The sequence below is a fragment of the Scleropages formosus genome, chromosome 24 (assembly GCF_900964775.1).
Source record: "Scleropages formosus chromosome 24, fSclFor1.1, whole genome shotgun sequence".
NCBI classification, from domain to species: Eukaryota; Metazoa; Chordata; class Actinopteri; order Osteoglossiformes; family Osteoglossidae; genus Scleropages; species Scleropages formosus.
This window is the reverse complement of record NC_041829.1, coordinates 21,320,619-21,335,615: the sequence shown is the minus strand read 5'-3', so window position 1 is coordinate 21,335,615 and position 14,997 is coordinate 21,320,619. Positions and strand designations below refer to the sequence as shown.

General features: G+C 54.4%; 1 protein-coding gene across 7 annotated transcripts in view; it reads right to left on the bottom strand.

The window, feature by feature from the left end:
* LOC108939539 (connector enhancer of kinase suppressor of ras 2-like) overlaps positions 1 to 14,997 on the bottom strand; it is a 38,503-nt gene that overhangs the window by 12,830 nt on the left and 10,676 nt on the right. For 2 of the 7 annotated variants that reach the window (XM_029248708.1, XM_029248706.1), the window contains exons 2-9: positions 13,908 to 14,071; positions 12,769 to 12,971; positions 10,346 to 10,451; positions 9,540 to 9,581; positions 6,129 to 6,248; positions 5,637 to 5,696; positions 4,710 to 4,778; positions 2,150 to 2,296 (exon numbers count right to left, since the gene is read on the bottom strand). In XM_029248708.1, the coding sequence (XP_029104541.1) occupies positions 2,150 to 2,296; positions 4,710 to 4,778; positions 5,637 to 5,696; positions 6,129 to 6,248; positions 9,540 to 9,581; positions 10,346 to 10,451; positions 12,769 to 12,971; positions 13,908 to 14,071 (911 nt within the window). The remainder of the gene's footprint in view (positions 1 to 2,149; positions 2,297 to 4,709; positions 4,779 to 5,636; positions 5,697 to 6,128; positions 6,249 to 9,539; positions 9,582 to 10,345; positions 10,452 to 12,768; positions 12,972 to 13,907; positions 14,072 to 14,997) is intronic. The other 5 variants (XM_029248711.1, XM_029248707.1, XM_029248712.1 and 2 more) reach the window with 3 other exon arrangements.

Here is a 14,997-nt window from a genome sequence, read left to right as displayed (position 1 = left end):
TCGGCGTCTCGGGCCGTTCCCACTTTTTTTTCACGCTCCGCTCTCTTAATTCGGCGCCTTTTTTCTTTACAGTATCTTCATCCAAGTCTTTCACAGAAACGACCAAGGGAACGAGTACAGGTTGTCGGGCACAGGGCCTGGAGACGGGAGGGAAGGGAACGGACCCAAGCGCGGGTCTGCTTTATTTCTCGTGGGTTCGCAGGGGCGGCCAAAGAGCGACGGTCGCGGACAGGCGGGGGGCCTTTCGAGGCGCAGACGTCGTCGGAGGCCGGAGCGAATCTCAGGAGCCGGAGAGCGAGCGGGGGGTCGGGAGCCGGGAGAGTCAGGGAAACGAAGCGGGGACTAAGGTACGGGGAGTAAACGCCGAACCCGCAAATCCACGAAGGCAGGCGTTCGCAAGATTGCGCCCCCCTGTGCGGTTACGGTGCCGCCTTTATACCCGCCCGTCCGATCGGCTCGCTGCCGGGGGCGCGACGCAGGTACGTGTCCGTTACGACTTTTCGATCGCAGGCTGAAAGAGTCCAGATGTAAGGAGTCGGTCGCAGCCAGTCGAGGTCAAACACTTTTTAATACGTCCTCCGTCGGCTATGATCCATTTCGCTCCGAGTCGCTCTCCTCTCTCCTCCGCTGTTTCGTTCTCCTTTGGGAAACAGGGCACTGCTTCACGTGTGCGACAAATCAGTTCAATTCAGTTTACGTTTACAGCGCCATCTTCTCACGCAGTGACACAGAGCGCCCGAACACACAACACGCAGCACGGCTAACAGGGTCTCTTCCATACTTTCACAAGAGACGACTATAATTAACAATGACAGACAGTTACAGTAACACGAACACCCTTCAAGTGGCACGAACAGCGCTTTCGTGTCGCAACGAGGCGAAGCCCATCTAGTGTCAGACATTAGTTTGTAAGACGGCGTGAGCCTAAAAACACCACTGGAGTTTTTGCATTCATTTTACCCACATTTATTCACCCAAGAAGAGATTTTTCCGCAAAGAATAATACGGAGTCGATCGGCTCGACGCGAGATTCACCGAACGGGGCCGGGGGTGGGACCCCCTCAAGGGCGCGGCAGCAGAAGCCGCAGAGAGGAGCAGAGGCTGCTGGGAAAGCGCAGCGGACGCGGGACCGCGAAGGGCCCATACGGTCACGAGCGGCACTTAAGTGGCTTCCTGTCGAAAATGAAGCGGGACGACTCGTTCGTTATAAAAGGGAAAACGTTCCGAAACGCGCCGGGTGACCGGAAGCCGCTGCGGAACAACCTCTCATTTCCGCCCTTTTCGCGGAGCGACCGCCCTTCTGCACATCAAGGGATCAACTCGAGAGAAGGAGCGGCGACCCGCGGGCTGCGCTCCGTTCCCACCCCGTGCGCGGCGGAGCTGCTACCGGTCCCGCTGCCGGAAACACGGAGGCCGTGGGAGAGGAGAGCAGGAGGGCTTTCCCAAGTGTCCGGGGAGAGAAGACGTACAAAGCTCGAGGGAAAGGCCCCCTGCAGCGCTGGCCACCGACGGTCACGCTCACGTACAAGCGGCGCGCCGGACGCACGCTCCACACGCTCCGCACGCTCGTACTCCTTCCGTTGCGCTCGCCGACTGACTGATGCGCGGAGGGATTCCGGAACGTCCGACAGACCCCGCGCAAGCTGACGGCGAAGGCGCGCAGGTGACGCATTTCGACGGACAGCTGCAGCAGTAGGAGTAAGAGGAGTCCCGCTGCGCACAACGGTCCACCCTGTACACTCATGGAGCCACCGAGTCACCGGAGAGAAAGGAGTCGCACACGCGCACGCACAGATGCGCGAGAAGGAAGAGCAGCCCTATTCGCCGACATTTACGCGAGTCCTCGACTTCGCTCTCGACTCTGAGTAGGAGGGGCCTAGAAAGCGTGCAAAGGTGCTTGACGGCGAGAAGAGCGTCCGAAAGCGTCACTCTGACGCGGACGAAGCGCCTGGCAGCTCAGGACGGGCGCGAGAGGCGCAGGATAGCCGACGAACGCCGTGAAACGAGCGACTTTTCCGCTCTTTCCTTCGCGTTTCCGCGGCACCGACCGGAGCGGCGCGTTTCGACGTTCGGCGCGTGCGGTTTGCGGTCGCCGAGGAGGCGCGGGACGGCAGAGCGGGCGTGGCCCGTGAGCGGCTACGCTGCCTACCTGCAGGGCAAGGGGCTTCCATCGCATGTTCTTTAGCAAGGCGGGGGCGGAGCCTAGCGTGCTCTGCGGCCGCTTTTTCAGTGTCAGCACCACACCAGCAGGGTCTCCACGCAGGGAGCTCACCAAGTTTCTCAACTGCCAGCCCACCTACAGCAACCGACAAACACAGAGTCAACGCACGCACGCACGCGGCCCACCCACTCTCAGGAAGACAAACACGCACATCCAGTCCACCTACAGCTGACATTAGGGGACAAAAACGCACGAAAACTGCCAGCCTACAATGACGCATGCATGCACGCACACACACACGCACACACACACACTCACACACGCGTGTGCACGTATACAGAAACAAGACAAACCCACACATGAATGTCTACAGAAATTATTTGCCACAGATACATACATCATAAACAAAACCACCTGGATTCCAACATATGAAAGTAGAATCTAAGTAATTTCATTTGAAATTCCAGGCCAGAGAGAGCGCCCTCAGTCTGCAGGAAGGCGCAACTGCGGCTGAAGACGCTATTTATTGTGTTCCCCAAAGAGCCCGCTACTCGTTCTGCCAAAGTCACTCACTTTCTCTCTCTCTCTCTCTCACACACACACACACACACACACACACACACACACACAGAGACAACATGTCAGTAGGTTGCTGACACAGACACAGAGCCGAGGGCCGGAAACACGGACTTTAAGCTCGACAGCGAGCGCTAACTGTGCTCTCCGGAATGTTCCCTTGGGAAAACCAGAAGAGAAACGGGGAGCTACTCTGTCCTCTGCTGGCGTAACACACCTGCGCTCATCTGAATTTGTCCCCGTACATCCTAGTTTGTCCCACAAGGGGGCGCTGCTCGTGTGATTTGCACGGTCTGTTGTCCTACGGAGGGTGCTGTAATCTGGGGTCCCCTGGTGTTTCGTCCTTCAGCGAAAAAACACACAGGTACAAGGTGAGCCTCGTCCGGGATCGACCGGCCACGCTGGCCTCCTTACGCTGCAGTAAAACGCAACCAGCGCAGTACTGACCTCGGTGAACAGCAGCAAACCGGATTCAGAAGGATATAGAAAGGAATGAATTCGGCACTGACCGGAATCAACTGTCATCTTCTGCGCTCAAACACACACTTACACACAAGACCAACTTGACTTCTGATTGCCACAGACCAGGCAGTACTCTAGAAACACAGGACCAAACAGACCCATATTCATCATGGTGCTCCTTCGTGGAATGTGTATCTCTATTCAGAACTGACCGCAGCCAGCTGTACAGTCACACACACCGTTCCCAGTATACACTGCTACTGACAACTGCGTATCTTAATCACAGACTCGCACACACACCATTCCCAGAATACACTGCTACTGACAACTGTCCATCTTACTCACAGACTCGCACACACACCCCTCCCAGTACACACTGCTACTGAAAACTGTGTCCATCTTACTCACAGACTCATACACACACCACTCCCAGAATACACTGCTACTGACAACTGTCCATCTTACTCACAGACTCGCACACACACCCCTCCCAGAATACACTGCTACTGACAACTGTCCATCTTACTCACAGACTCGCACACACACCCCTTCCAGTATACACTGCTACTGACAACTGTGTATCTTACTCACAGACTCGCACACACACCACTCCCAGAATACACTGCTACTGACAACTGTCCATCTTACTCACAGACTCATACACACACCACTCCCAGAATACACTGCTACTGACAACTGTCCATCTTACTCACAGACTCGCACACACACCCCTTCCAGTATACACTGCTACTGACAACTGTGTATCTTACTCACAGACTCGCACACACACCACTCCCAGAATACACTGCTACTGACAACTGTCCATCTTACTCACAGACTCATACACACACCACTCCCAGAATACACTGCTACTGACAACTGTCCATCTTACTCACAGACTCGCACACACACCCCTTCCAGTATACACTGCTACTGACAACTGTGTATCTTACTCACAGACTCGCACACACACCACTCCCAGAATACACTGCTACTGACAACTGTCCATCTTACTCACAGACTCATACACACACCACTCCCAGAATACACTGCTACTGACAACTGTCCATCTTACTCACAGACTCGCACACACACCCCTTCCAGTATACACTGCTACTGACAACTGTGTATCTTACTCACAGACTCGCACACACACCACTCCCAGAATACACTGCTACTGACAACTGTCCATCTTACTCACAGACTCGCACACACACCCCTCCCAGAATACACTGCTACTGACAACTGTCCATCTTACTCACAGACTCGCACACACACCCCTCCCAGTATACACTGCTACTGACAACTGTCCATCTTACTCACAGACTTGCACACACACCGTTCCCAGTATACACTGCTACTGACAATTGTGTATCTTACGCAGAGACTCATACACACACTCCATTCCAATTTTAACTGCACTGTGCAAGATAGGAAGACTAAAGCAACAATCCAAAGGGACAGAAGCAGTGATGGTGTAAAATGGAAAGAAAAGGGATGATATACACACCACAGTCTGGTGGTTGACCTGGATCACCTCATCCCCTGCATGAATCTTCTTACAACGGTCAGCTGGGGACTAGAAGGAGAGGGACAAAGAGGGGACAAGAGTAAGGGAGAGGGAGCGAGATGGGGCAATCGAATTTGACAGAGGGGAAGAGAGAGCAAGAAGGGGATTAGAGGACCCAAAGAGAGAGAGAGCAGCACTAAACACATGTGGATGCACCTGAGACAGGTGACAGGTTAGAGAAGGTTACACCAAGAGGCGGAACTAAATGGCCTACACATCCACAGGAACACAACCTTACAGTGACACACACACAAAGTCGGTCTACATCCCTACCATCACCTATGGTCGTGAACTTTGGGTAATGACCGAAAGAATACGATTGCGGATACAAGTGGCTGAAATGAGTTTCCTCCGCAGGGTGTTGGGACTCACTCTCCGTGACAGGGTGAGGAGTTCGGGACATCCGGGAGGATCTCAGAGTAGAGCCACTACTCCTCCACATTGAGAGGAGCCAGTTGAGGTGGTTCGGGCATCTGGTAAGGATGCCCCCTAGACGCCTCCCTTTGGGGTTTTACCAGCCACGGCCACCTGGGACGAGGCCCCGAGATCGGCCCAGGACCCGCTGGAGAGATTATATCTCTCAGTTGGCCTGGGAATGGCTGGGGATCCCCCGGGTCAAGCTGGAGGAAGTTGTGAGGGACAGGGGTGGCTGGGCTTCTTTACTCTCCCTATTGCCACCGCGACCCTAGACGGACTGAGCGGTGAAGAAAATGGATGGATGGATGGATGGATGGTTTGTTTACTGTGACAGTGAATGGGTGGAACATTTCTTGTGGTGGAACTCGGAGTGTTCCAGTCCATCCTTGGAGGGACACAAACCCGTCCAGTGCTCGGCGTAATCTAACGTAGACGAAAGCAGATGCTTACTCCTTCGGTTGTTCCGGTGATGACATGTAGCCCATCATACGTGGACTTGATGTACATACCCTGTGGGGTAAAGTGGCACACTTAGAAAACGTCTGGGGTTTGTGAATACACCCTCTCTCTCTCGCTCACTCTCTCACACACACACACACACACACACACACACACACACACACACACACACACACACACAGAAGGCAGCGTACCCACACAACACATACCAGAGGCTGCACCCAGCATTTTAGGCAATATCTGAAGCAGTAATTATGTTTAATTACAGTAAACAGTGTACAGCAGGGGAAGTCCGAGTCTCTTCCTGAATTCTGTGAGGCACTGACACATCCTCAGGAATTACACATCCCAGAATGCATCTCACTGTCAAGAATGAGCTCAGAGCGGCCCAATGAGCTCCCTCTCTCAAATTCTCGGCATGTGGCTGTGAGGTTGCCATGGTAACAACGCAACAACACCAGCTTGCTGCGAGCCAGGTCTTACCAGTCCCTCTGCAGGCTTGACGTTTGACAGTTGAACTACCTCTAGGTGAGCCGACTGTGAGGCCACCGGGTCGGAGGACAGCGAGATGATGTGGTCGCACACTCCGGACAAGGTCTTACACTGCGGAGAGAGAGGAATGTACCGAACGTCACGCTTAGATGCTAAACGCTGGATACACGAAGAGTGTCAGGGTGCAAAGAGGGAGTAGGAGCCACGCAGACACACACATACACGCAACTTGTGACTTCCACCTTTAGATCCACGAACATGCGGCACATAGAGTTACCCGTGAGAGACGAAGATGAAACGCACCGACATTTCTGGGCTCTGCATTTCTTCGCAGTGACTAGCAGTGCTTCCCGTTCCACACTCGCACCCGGTTTCCCCGCAGCACCTTTCAAGTTTCACTGAGTTGGACCCCCCCGCTTTGGGACGCTACAGCGGCTCTCTCGTACCGACAAGCGGCCTTACCGAGCGATGAGCTACGCTCCGCGGTGCGAATGCTGCCAGAGCCGCACCGAGCAGGACTTGACGGAGGGACAAGCGGAGGGACAGGAAGGTCTCCTCCACGATGAAGCTGCACGTGCAGGGAAATCGTACGTCCGGCAGAGACGCCACAGAACGCCCTGCTGCAGCAACAATACGTTGCCGTTTTTAAGTGGCGTCGGGGGATGCGGCGGTCACAGCACCTTTTTAACTATTAGACATTTAAAAGACAACTTGCACAAGCGTGGCCTCAGTTTCCATGTGTCTGGAGAAAACGGCTAAGGCACCCACAGCTGAAGGGACAGCCAGGGTGGAGTAGCAAGGCAAAGACTCCAATGACCTGGACAGAAGCTCACGGTGGCTCAGGTCCAGAAAGCAGAGCCCTTGGCGGTTTGGCGACTGCCAGGGCTGCACAGAGGTCACCGCAGCCGAGCAAAGTGGTCCTGGCACCGAGTGACACACAGGACCCGCGCAGCCAACTGTAAGAGACACGCACCCTGCGTCCCCCTCCCTGTCTTTGTGCAGCACAGCTCTTGACCCAGCATTTCAGCACGGTTTGTCTGTAGCCGTGTTCCTCCGCCAAACTGCATCCCTTTACCGAGCACCGTCTCTTCAGCAGGTCTACCTGTATTAGTGTGGGTCTCCTAGAGCTGCTCAGGTTTCCTCCCACGGTCCAGCGATGTGTCACCCCCCTCAAATGAACCGGTGACTCTAAAGTGCCTGTACCATTTGTGTGTGTGTGTGTGTGTGTGTGTGTGTGTGTGTGTGTGTGTGGAAGAACATGCATGTGTATAACTGCCCTGCCCTGCTCACATCCTTTGCTTCTGGGCTTTTCTCTGGTCCACCGTGACCCTGCACTGGGCAAATAGTTTTCCATACTGCATAAAATGTTGGATCGATTCATCGATCAGTCAATAATCCCACTCTTACGCATCCCCCCATGGAACAATAGCCCCATCCACACCTGTCCTTCAATCACAGCCATTTTATCCCTCCGACCTCCTGATATCACACAGAGCCACCACTTGCTCGCTTGATCCGATCCCATCCTCACTCCTACGGAACATCTCCCCGCCACTCTCCACCTTCATCGCTAAAGTCATCAACTCCTTGCTCTCCTCTGGCTGTTTCCCATCTGCCTTCAAAACTGCTCTCATTTCACCTCTGGTAAAGAAACCCTCTCTGGATCTTAACTCAGTCCAAAACTACAGACCAGTCTCCCACCTCCCTTTTCTGTCAAAAACTGTAGAGCGGGCAGACGGTGATCAACTATTTGAATTCCTCACCCGGAACCATATCCTCAATGGGTATCAGTCTGGATTCAAAGTTAGTCACTGCATGGAAACAGCGCTCCTGGCGGCGTCTGATGCTGTCCAGTGGGCTAGAGCTGCCTCCCTCTCCTCAGTCCTCATCCTCCTCGATCTGCCTGCTGCATTCGACACCGTCCACCATCGGATTCTGCTCTCCTCTCTTAGTCAGCTTGGGATCAAAGGAGCAGCACTGAGATGGTTTGAGTCCTACCTATCTGACAGATCCTATCAAGTGGTCTGGGGGAGCTCTCATTCTTCTCCTCTGCCTCTCTCAATCGGTGTCCCACAAGGCTGGGTACTGGGTCCTCTTCTCTTCTCCATCTACACCTCCTCCCTCGGCCCGGCCATAGCCTCCCGTGGATTCAAATACCACTGCTACGCTGATGATTCCCAGCTCTTCCTCTTCTTTCCACCTGGAGCATCAGACATTTCCGCACGCATTGCTGCCTGCCTGTCGGACATCTCTTCATGGATGTCTGATCACCGTCTCCATCTCAACCTCTCCAAAACAGAGATTCTTCACCTCCCAGCTGGCCTGTCCTCCTGTCACGATCTATCGATCAAACTGGACAACTCACTCATTTCGCCCAGCTCCTTCGCTAAGAGTCTGGGAGTTACGAGTGATGCGAGTCTGTCTTTCTCTCAACATATCGAAGCCACAACCCGGTCCTGCAGATACATCCTGCATAATATTCATAGGATCCGTCCCTACCTCACTACTGACTCCGCCCAACTACTTGTCCAGGCCATGGTGACGTCCCATTTGGATACTGCAACTCTCTCTGCTGTGTGGCTTTTCTGCTACTGCCATCGAACCTCTACAGCTGATACAGAACGCTGCTGCTGCATGAGTTGCGTTTGACTTGCCGAAGCATTCGCACGTACCTCCTCAATTCGTTTCTCTGCACCGGCTTCCTATAGCTGCCCGGATCAAATTTAAGACCCTGGTTATTGCCTACAAATGCATCAACAGAACTGCTCCCAGTGGTTTACAAGACCTAATCAACCGGTACACCCCAACCAGACCCCTTCGCTCATCTACTTCTGCTCGCTTGGCGGTCCCGCGCACCAAAGGTAAAGCACGGAGGTTCTCAGTTCTGGCTCCGTTGTGGCGGAATGACCTTCCACTGTCACTCAGAACTTCAGAAAGTCTGTCTACATTCAAGAAGGGTCTGAAAACTCACCTTTTCCAGATCCACTTTGCCCAAGAGCTCTCCAGCTCATTTACGGTGTAACTGTTCACGCACCGTAACTCCAGAAGCATCCCCAGATAAGCCTTCACACAGCCACTACTCTGGCCTTGTACGTAAATGTTGTGTACCTTATTAAAAAAAATACGTAGGAAGGTTATCAGGATTCACCTCTCCCGCGTTTTTTGCAACAACCGAAGCTCAGCTGGAACCCGACTGACGCTTCGATGTGACGGCAGCCAGAGAGGCTGCTGGGAAACAGCTCATGTTGCCACATGCAGACTGGGCCTCATCTACTATTGACTTTTGACAGTTTTGTGCCGTTCCTTTTCATCGCCCCCTGCGTCCCTCCCCAGCGCTGTCCCACATCACGGGACCGAGGCCCCCCTGCTCTGGGGAAATGCGAGCGGCGCCCGGTAACTTACCACGTGTAGGATCTTGTTCTCAGTCTCGTACACCGTCGAGTCCTGGGCGGAAAGAGAGAGAGGAGAGCAGATGTTGGTACCAGCAGGGGCTACTGGTCATTCCTTAAGTCCTCGGGGGGCTGATCCGCACTCCCCCTGGACTCTCGCACCCGAGGCGGCACCCGTGTCACACGCTGACAGCACGCTGACAGCGGCTCAAAGCTCCCCGTCACAGCTTCGAACCGCATGAGAGGATGATCCGAACCCTACGTCCCGCTGCTCGTACAGGTCCATCCCGCTGGTGGAGCTGCAGGTGGACCCTCCCACGAACGTCCACATTCCCAGACCTGAGAACCGAACTCTTCCCGAAGGGACGGAGCGCGTCCTAAACAAACTTTTAACAGAAACGACCCTCGTCCGAACAAGACCGTACGTACTCTGTAGACACCATGTCCCCTACCGTTCTACACTGTCAGCGCTACTGAGTCCTGAAGTGACCTACTTCTGGTAGCACACCATGTACTCTGGAGCACTTGATGTTCCGTAAAATTAGTAGGAGGAAAGGAGGAATCCCCACTGGCCTCGTTTTAATCACCCAACTCCCTGGCCTGGAAACACACATACGACTCACCCAACCCCTCTCCGCAACTCATCACCATCGCGGTCCAGCTGTGTGAAAAGCTAGGGGCGCAGCCGTGTCGCGGTAACCGCGGTAACAGCTCTTCGCGCGTGACGAGCCCTGCGTGTACCTGCTTGGGCGTGGCGCTTCCAAGGCGAAGGGCGCCCGAGTGCGGCACTTGTCCGTTCGTGGCGATGAGGAAGCTTACCTGCTGTACAATGGTGGTGAGCTCCAAACACAGCTGAATTACATTGTTCCTGGTCACAGAGTAGTCGCTCACCGCAGCAAAGGGGGACCTGAAGAAAAAGTAGCACCTGGAATGAACCGTTAGACGATTCTTACTGCAGACTGTGGCCACAGGACATCAGTGTGAACGACCGAGTCCTTTTAGAGACCCAGATTCACCACGAAACACTCTCAGGAGATCATGCAAGCAGAGCGTATCAGGAACACTTGTGGCCGCACCTCAGAATGCGTCTCCATGTTTCTATTTTTGTGTGTGTGTGTGTGTTTTCCGTGCTCCGCCCTACAGACCCAGATTTCTTGCCTCCCAGTCAGCAGAGTGGTACGTAGAGATGTAAAGGCCTTGCGTGCCCTAATTTGACATCCTTAGTGCCGCCAGCTCATCCACTGCTCCGGGGTGGGATCCAAGCCCGAGACCTCTCAACAGATCCCAGCTGGTTCCGGAATGAGCCCTGAGCTAAAGGCTCCGCGAAGGACACCCGGAGTACGACCGGGTCTAGCGACGCGGACCAACGGCGTGCGTGTCTAGGGTCCCACCCCTGCAGCAGAACTCTTGGTGCTGCAGCAATACTAGCGCAACATCAGCAGGTCAGGATCGAACGAGAACAACAGGATAGCGTAAAATGTAGCGCTGCTTCATTTACTTTCGGAACGCGGTAAACGAGCTCAAACAACGGCAGCTTCGGAAAGTGCCTGAGCAAAGACGCTTAGACGTGTCCCCCCAGTGCACCCAAGACACGGTGGCTTTGGGTGTCTTTCACAGTGGCAAAGCTTTTCACAGGGGCCTGCAGGTCACCCTAACCCTAACCTAACCTAACCTAACCTAACCGTAACCCGACCGTAACCCTAAACGTGGATGCAGAGATTTGGAGTCGTTTTTTACAGCTCCGAACAGTATGTGAAACGGACTGTAACAGGTCACTGAGTGTGACTGCGAACCATGGGAGGGGACAGAGCTGAGAAGAATCGAGCTTCCTAACCCTAACGCAGTCACCCCCTCCCCCTCCCCCTCCCCCCATTTTCAGGAATGAAATACGTAAAGAGGGAAGGGAAATAAAGAAAGCGCAGATCACGATAAAATCCCTTCTGCCGAAACGACGACTGCCTTTAATCCCCCTTAAATCAGCAGCGCTTGGCACAGCGCACCGGGAGCAGGAGCGCGTCCGGTCAAAAGCTAAGGCCGCGCTTCCCGAGCGCCACGGAGGTGCGCGCGCTCACGAGTGGAAGGAGAGCAGCTGTGCAGTGACAGGGCTGACAGAACATTCTAGACGAGGTCCCGGGCGAAGGCAACACAGCCGGAGCTCTTCGACACCCCGCCGATACGCTCCAACTCCTAACTCCATCCACGCGGGTCGGTCGAGGGCACCGAGCGGCTCCTGGAGTTCTTACGGAGATGATGCTCCAGTCAAGATTCAACTTCAGAACGGTGTGTGTGTGTGTGTGTGTGTGTGTGTGTGTGTGTGTGTGTGTGTATCTGGTACAGCGACCAGGTCTGTAAAGCAGTAAGTTCGCTGTTCAGGCGACCGTCCTTCGCGACACATAGCTCCCCCCAAACCCCGCCACTCCACACCCGCTGGGAAAAGTCCCACGTCCCACGTCCCCCGCCGATACAGTAAAGCTGTTCACAGTTACCACGTTTACAGTGGATTTTGTGGCTCCACAAACCGTTCAACAAAGTCCTCACTTTACCCTTCGACTCACGGGCTCCTGCTAGACTTAGAAGGTCATTTCTGGGAATTACGGGAAATCTCCTAAAGTGATCACTGCACATATGGTCTGCTGGACTACAGACGCTGTCCCCTTAAGGGACACTGACCGGTGACAAAACAAAAGGTCATTTTACTGCAGAGCGCAGTAAATCTCAGAAATGTGATCTCTGCACATCTTCATCAAATTTAAAATGCATCCGTCAAACGGAGGAGTCCGGTCCCGTCCCTGGGGGTCCAGCGAAAACACGGAAAACATCTCCGCTCTTTCACCGGAGCACTTTGAGGCGCAGGGACCCTTTATACCGCGGTTACTCCAGACCAGTGTCGCTCCACACTGGGGTTACTCTAAGAGCCCATCCTCTTACTCGTTGACTAAGACGAATCCCTGAACTCCCCAGTCCTCCACGAACCGACGACACGTCTAGCGTTCGACCGTATTTGCGCCGAAATGGAAAAGGTCCATTGCAGACCCTGGAGGTCAAGGCCACTTGCGCAGGTGAACGCGTTTGTTTTGTGTTTGCGTGTAACAACGTGAACAAGCGCGCGTGCGTGTATTCTTCGATAAACACGTACGGAACCTATCGGTACGCCCCGAAAGCGGAAACGGAACGGCGGGACCGCGGTACGGAGGGTGGGGAGCTCCAGGTCGTCGGGCGTTCCGGCGTTTTCTAAAACCAACCTGTCGAGCCACGCCAGCAGACTCTTGGCCGCCCCGATGAGGTCCACCACAGACGTGAGGAAGTCGTTGGGCAGCTTGCGCGCCGTGCGCCCATCGTAGTGCCCGCTCCGGCGCCGACCCGTGATGAAGTTCTGCAGGTTCTTCGCCGAGGCGTTGAGCTTATGGGACAGCGTTTTTAGGTTCTCTGTCTCCAGCCCGTAGTTCTGAAAGAGCGCAAGAGTGCGAAGAGCCGCATTGTGGACAGGGAGATGGCATCGGAGCGGCCAGTGAGGACATCGCAAGCACGGGTCCATGTGCCCCCCCACCCGCTGTGAGTACAGTACCCGCAAAACAAACACTGTACGCTAGTTATTACTCAAAACGGACGCGTTACACAACATACACAACAGGTGCGTAAATGTACGGTAACCCGTACGCGATAACATGGTACAATACTTCTATGTGTAGAATGATTTCAAAATAAATATGACCAATGAATTACATAAATAGATTAAGGGCAAATTTTTTCAAGGCAGAAACGGTGATATCTGAACACACCGATTCTCTCTCTGACACACACACACACACACACACACACACACAATGCTCTTCTAGACAGCAGCAGCAGAACACACCGAAGCCCATCATTCACAGCTGGAGGCGACACACACCATGCAGCGCCATGGCAACAGGAGGCACCATCTATACTTGACTGCTTTGTGCACCTTGAATGTGTACTTCATAAATTGTACAGTGTTCTGTGTGGGAGTACCACGGTACCACAGGCGCATGCGACACAGCAGCGGAGAACATTGTGTGATGTGCTGCACGGTGTCCGTGTCATCGGCGGGGCTTCACACACACTGCGCAGCGTGAGCCCCTTTCGCTGCGATACCAGAACGCCAACACGAGGCAGATGCTGGGTGACACACACACACACACACACACACACACACACACACACACACACACACGCACACGTGCTGTTGTCATGGAGACCACAGGTATGCATCAACGCTTGTGACAACGTGTGAGAATCCTCAGTGACCGAGAGCAGAGCGGCGGAGACACGCAGCGCCACCTCGGAGCCCCGGCTAACGGGTACGATGATCGCTCTGGGCTGCGATGGGACCCTCCCGCGACCCGCAGCTGGGACTCACCAGCGCGCAGAGGAGGTCCACGGCCTCCAGGATGAGCTCCTGGTGTCCGATTCGAGACACGCCCAGGTCCTCCAGCTCCTGGTGGGTGATGCGCAGCAGCTGCTCGCCACCGATCCGCTCCCTCTCAAAGTTCTTGATGTACTGCTGGAGGCAGTCGTCGAGGCCTGGGGACGAGGGGGGGGGGGGGGGGGGGTATGGTGTGGTGTGAGTGCGACGCCCCCGCAGTTACAGGACAATCGGGGGCAGTTGCAGGGCAACCCCCCACCCCCCCTCCAGAGTCACAGGGCACCCGCAGCCTTGTGTGCTAAATGGTCGTTTGCAAGTTTATGGATTTAATTTTTATTGTTGTTGCGATGTGTTTTTGAAGCTCTTTCATTTTAGTTGTCTCTTGTTTTGGGTCTTTTAGACACTTTAGCACTGACTGAGATTTGAAACAATAAGTGAATAGATTCCATCGTCAACAACCGCTCGCCCCGCGTGGCGTCACAGCGAGCCGGAGCCTAACCCAGCAACACGGGGCACGACGGAGGACGGGACTCCCGGGACGGGACGCCAGTCCCTCGCAAGGCAACCTAAGCAGGGTTCGAACCCGCCGCGCCGCCGCTCCGCCGCTCCGCCGCGCCGCCACGCCACCCTCAAGTCAATAAATAAAGAAATATGAATAAGTACAGTAAACAGGAGTGCTTACTCAACCTTTTAATGGTCACCCAGTCAGCACCTGTGGACCCCACATCACTTCAGCACTTCCAGTTGGACCTTGAAGCCTTTTAACGAACCCTAACGAAACCTCACTAACAGGCACGACAGCGAAACAATTCACTCCGATTACACTGTTTTCACTCCTCGCCACGCTCCACGCTCTTCAGCAACTAGTTCTGCCACCCTTTACACCCTCGTGAGGACAAGGAGAGTAAAAAAGAGCCAACTGCCCTCCACGTGGCCCCCACCTGCCAAGGGCTCCAGCTCATCAACGCTCCCCCAGTTCGGCAGAGCAGAGGGACAGAGCTGATCATCACCACGGTAAAGCAGGATAGTCGGCCCCCAGTTTACTGCTGGATGAGAAGACTGGAGGAGAGCAGACACACACACA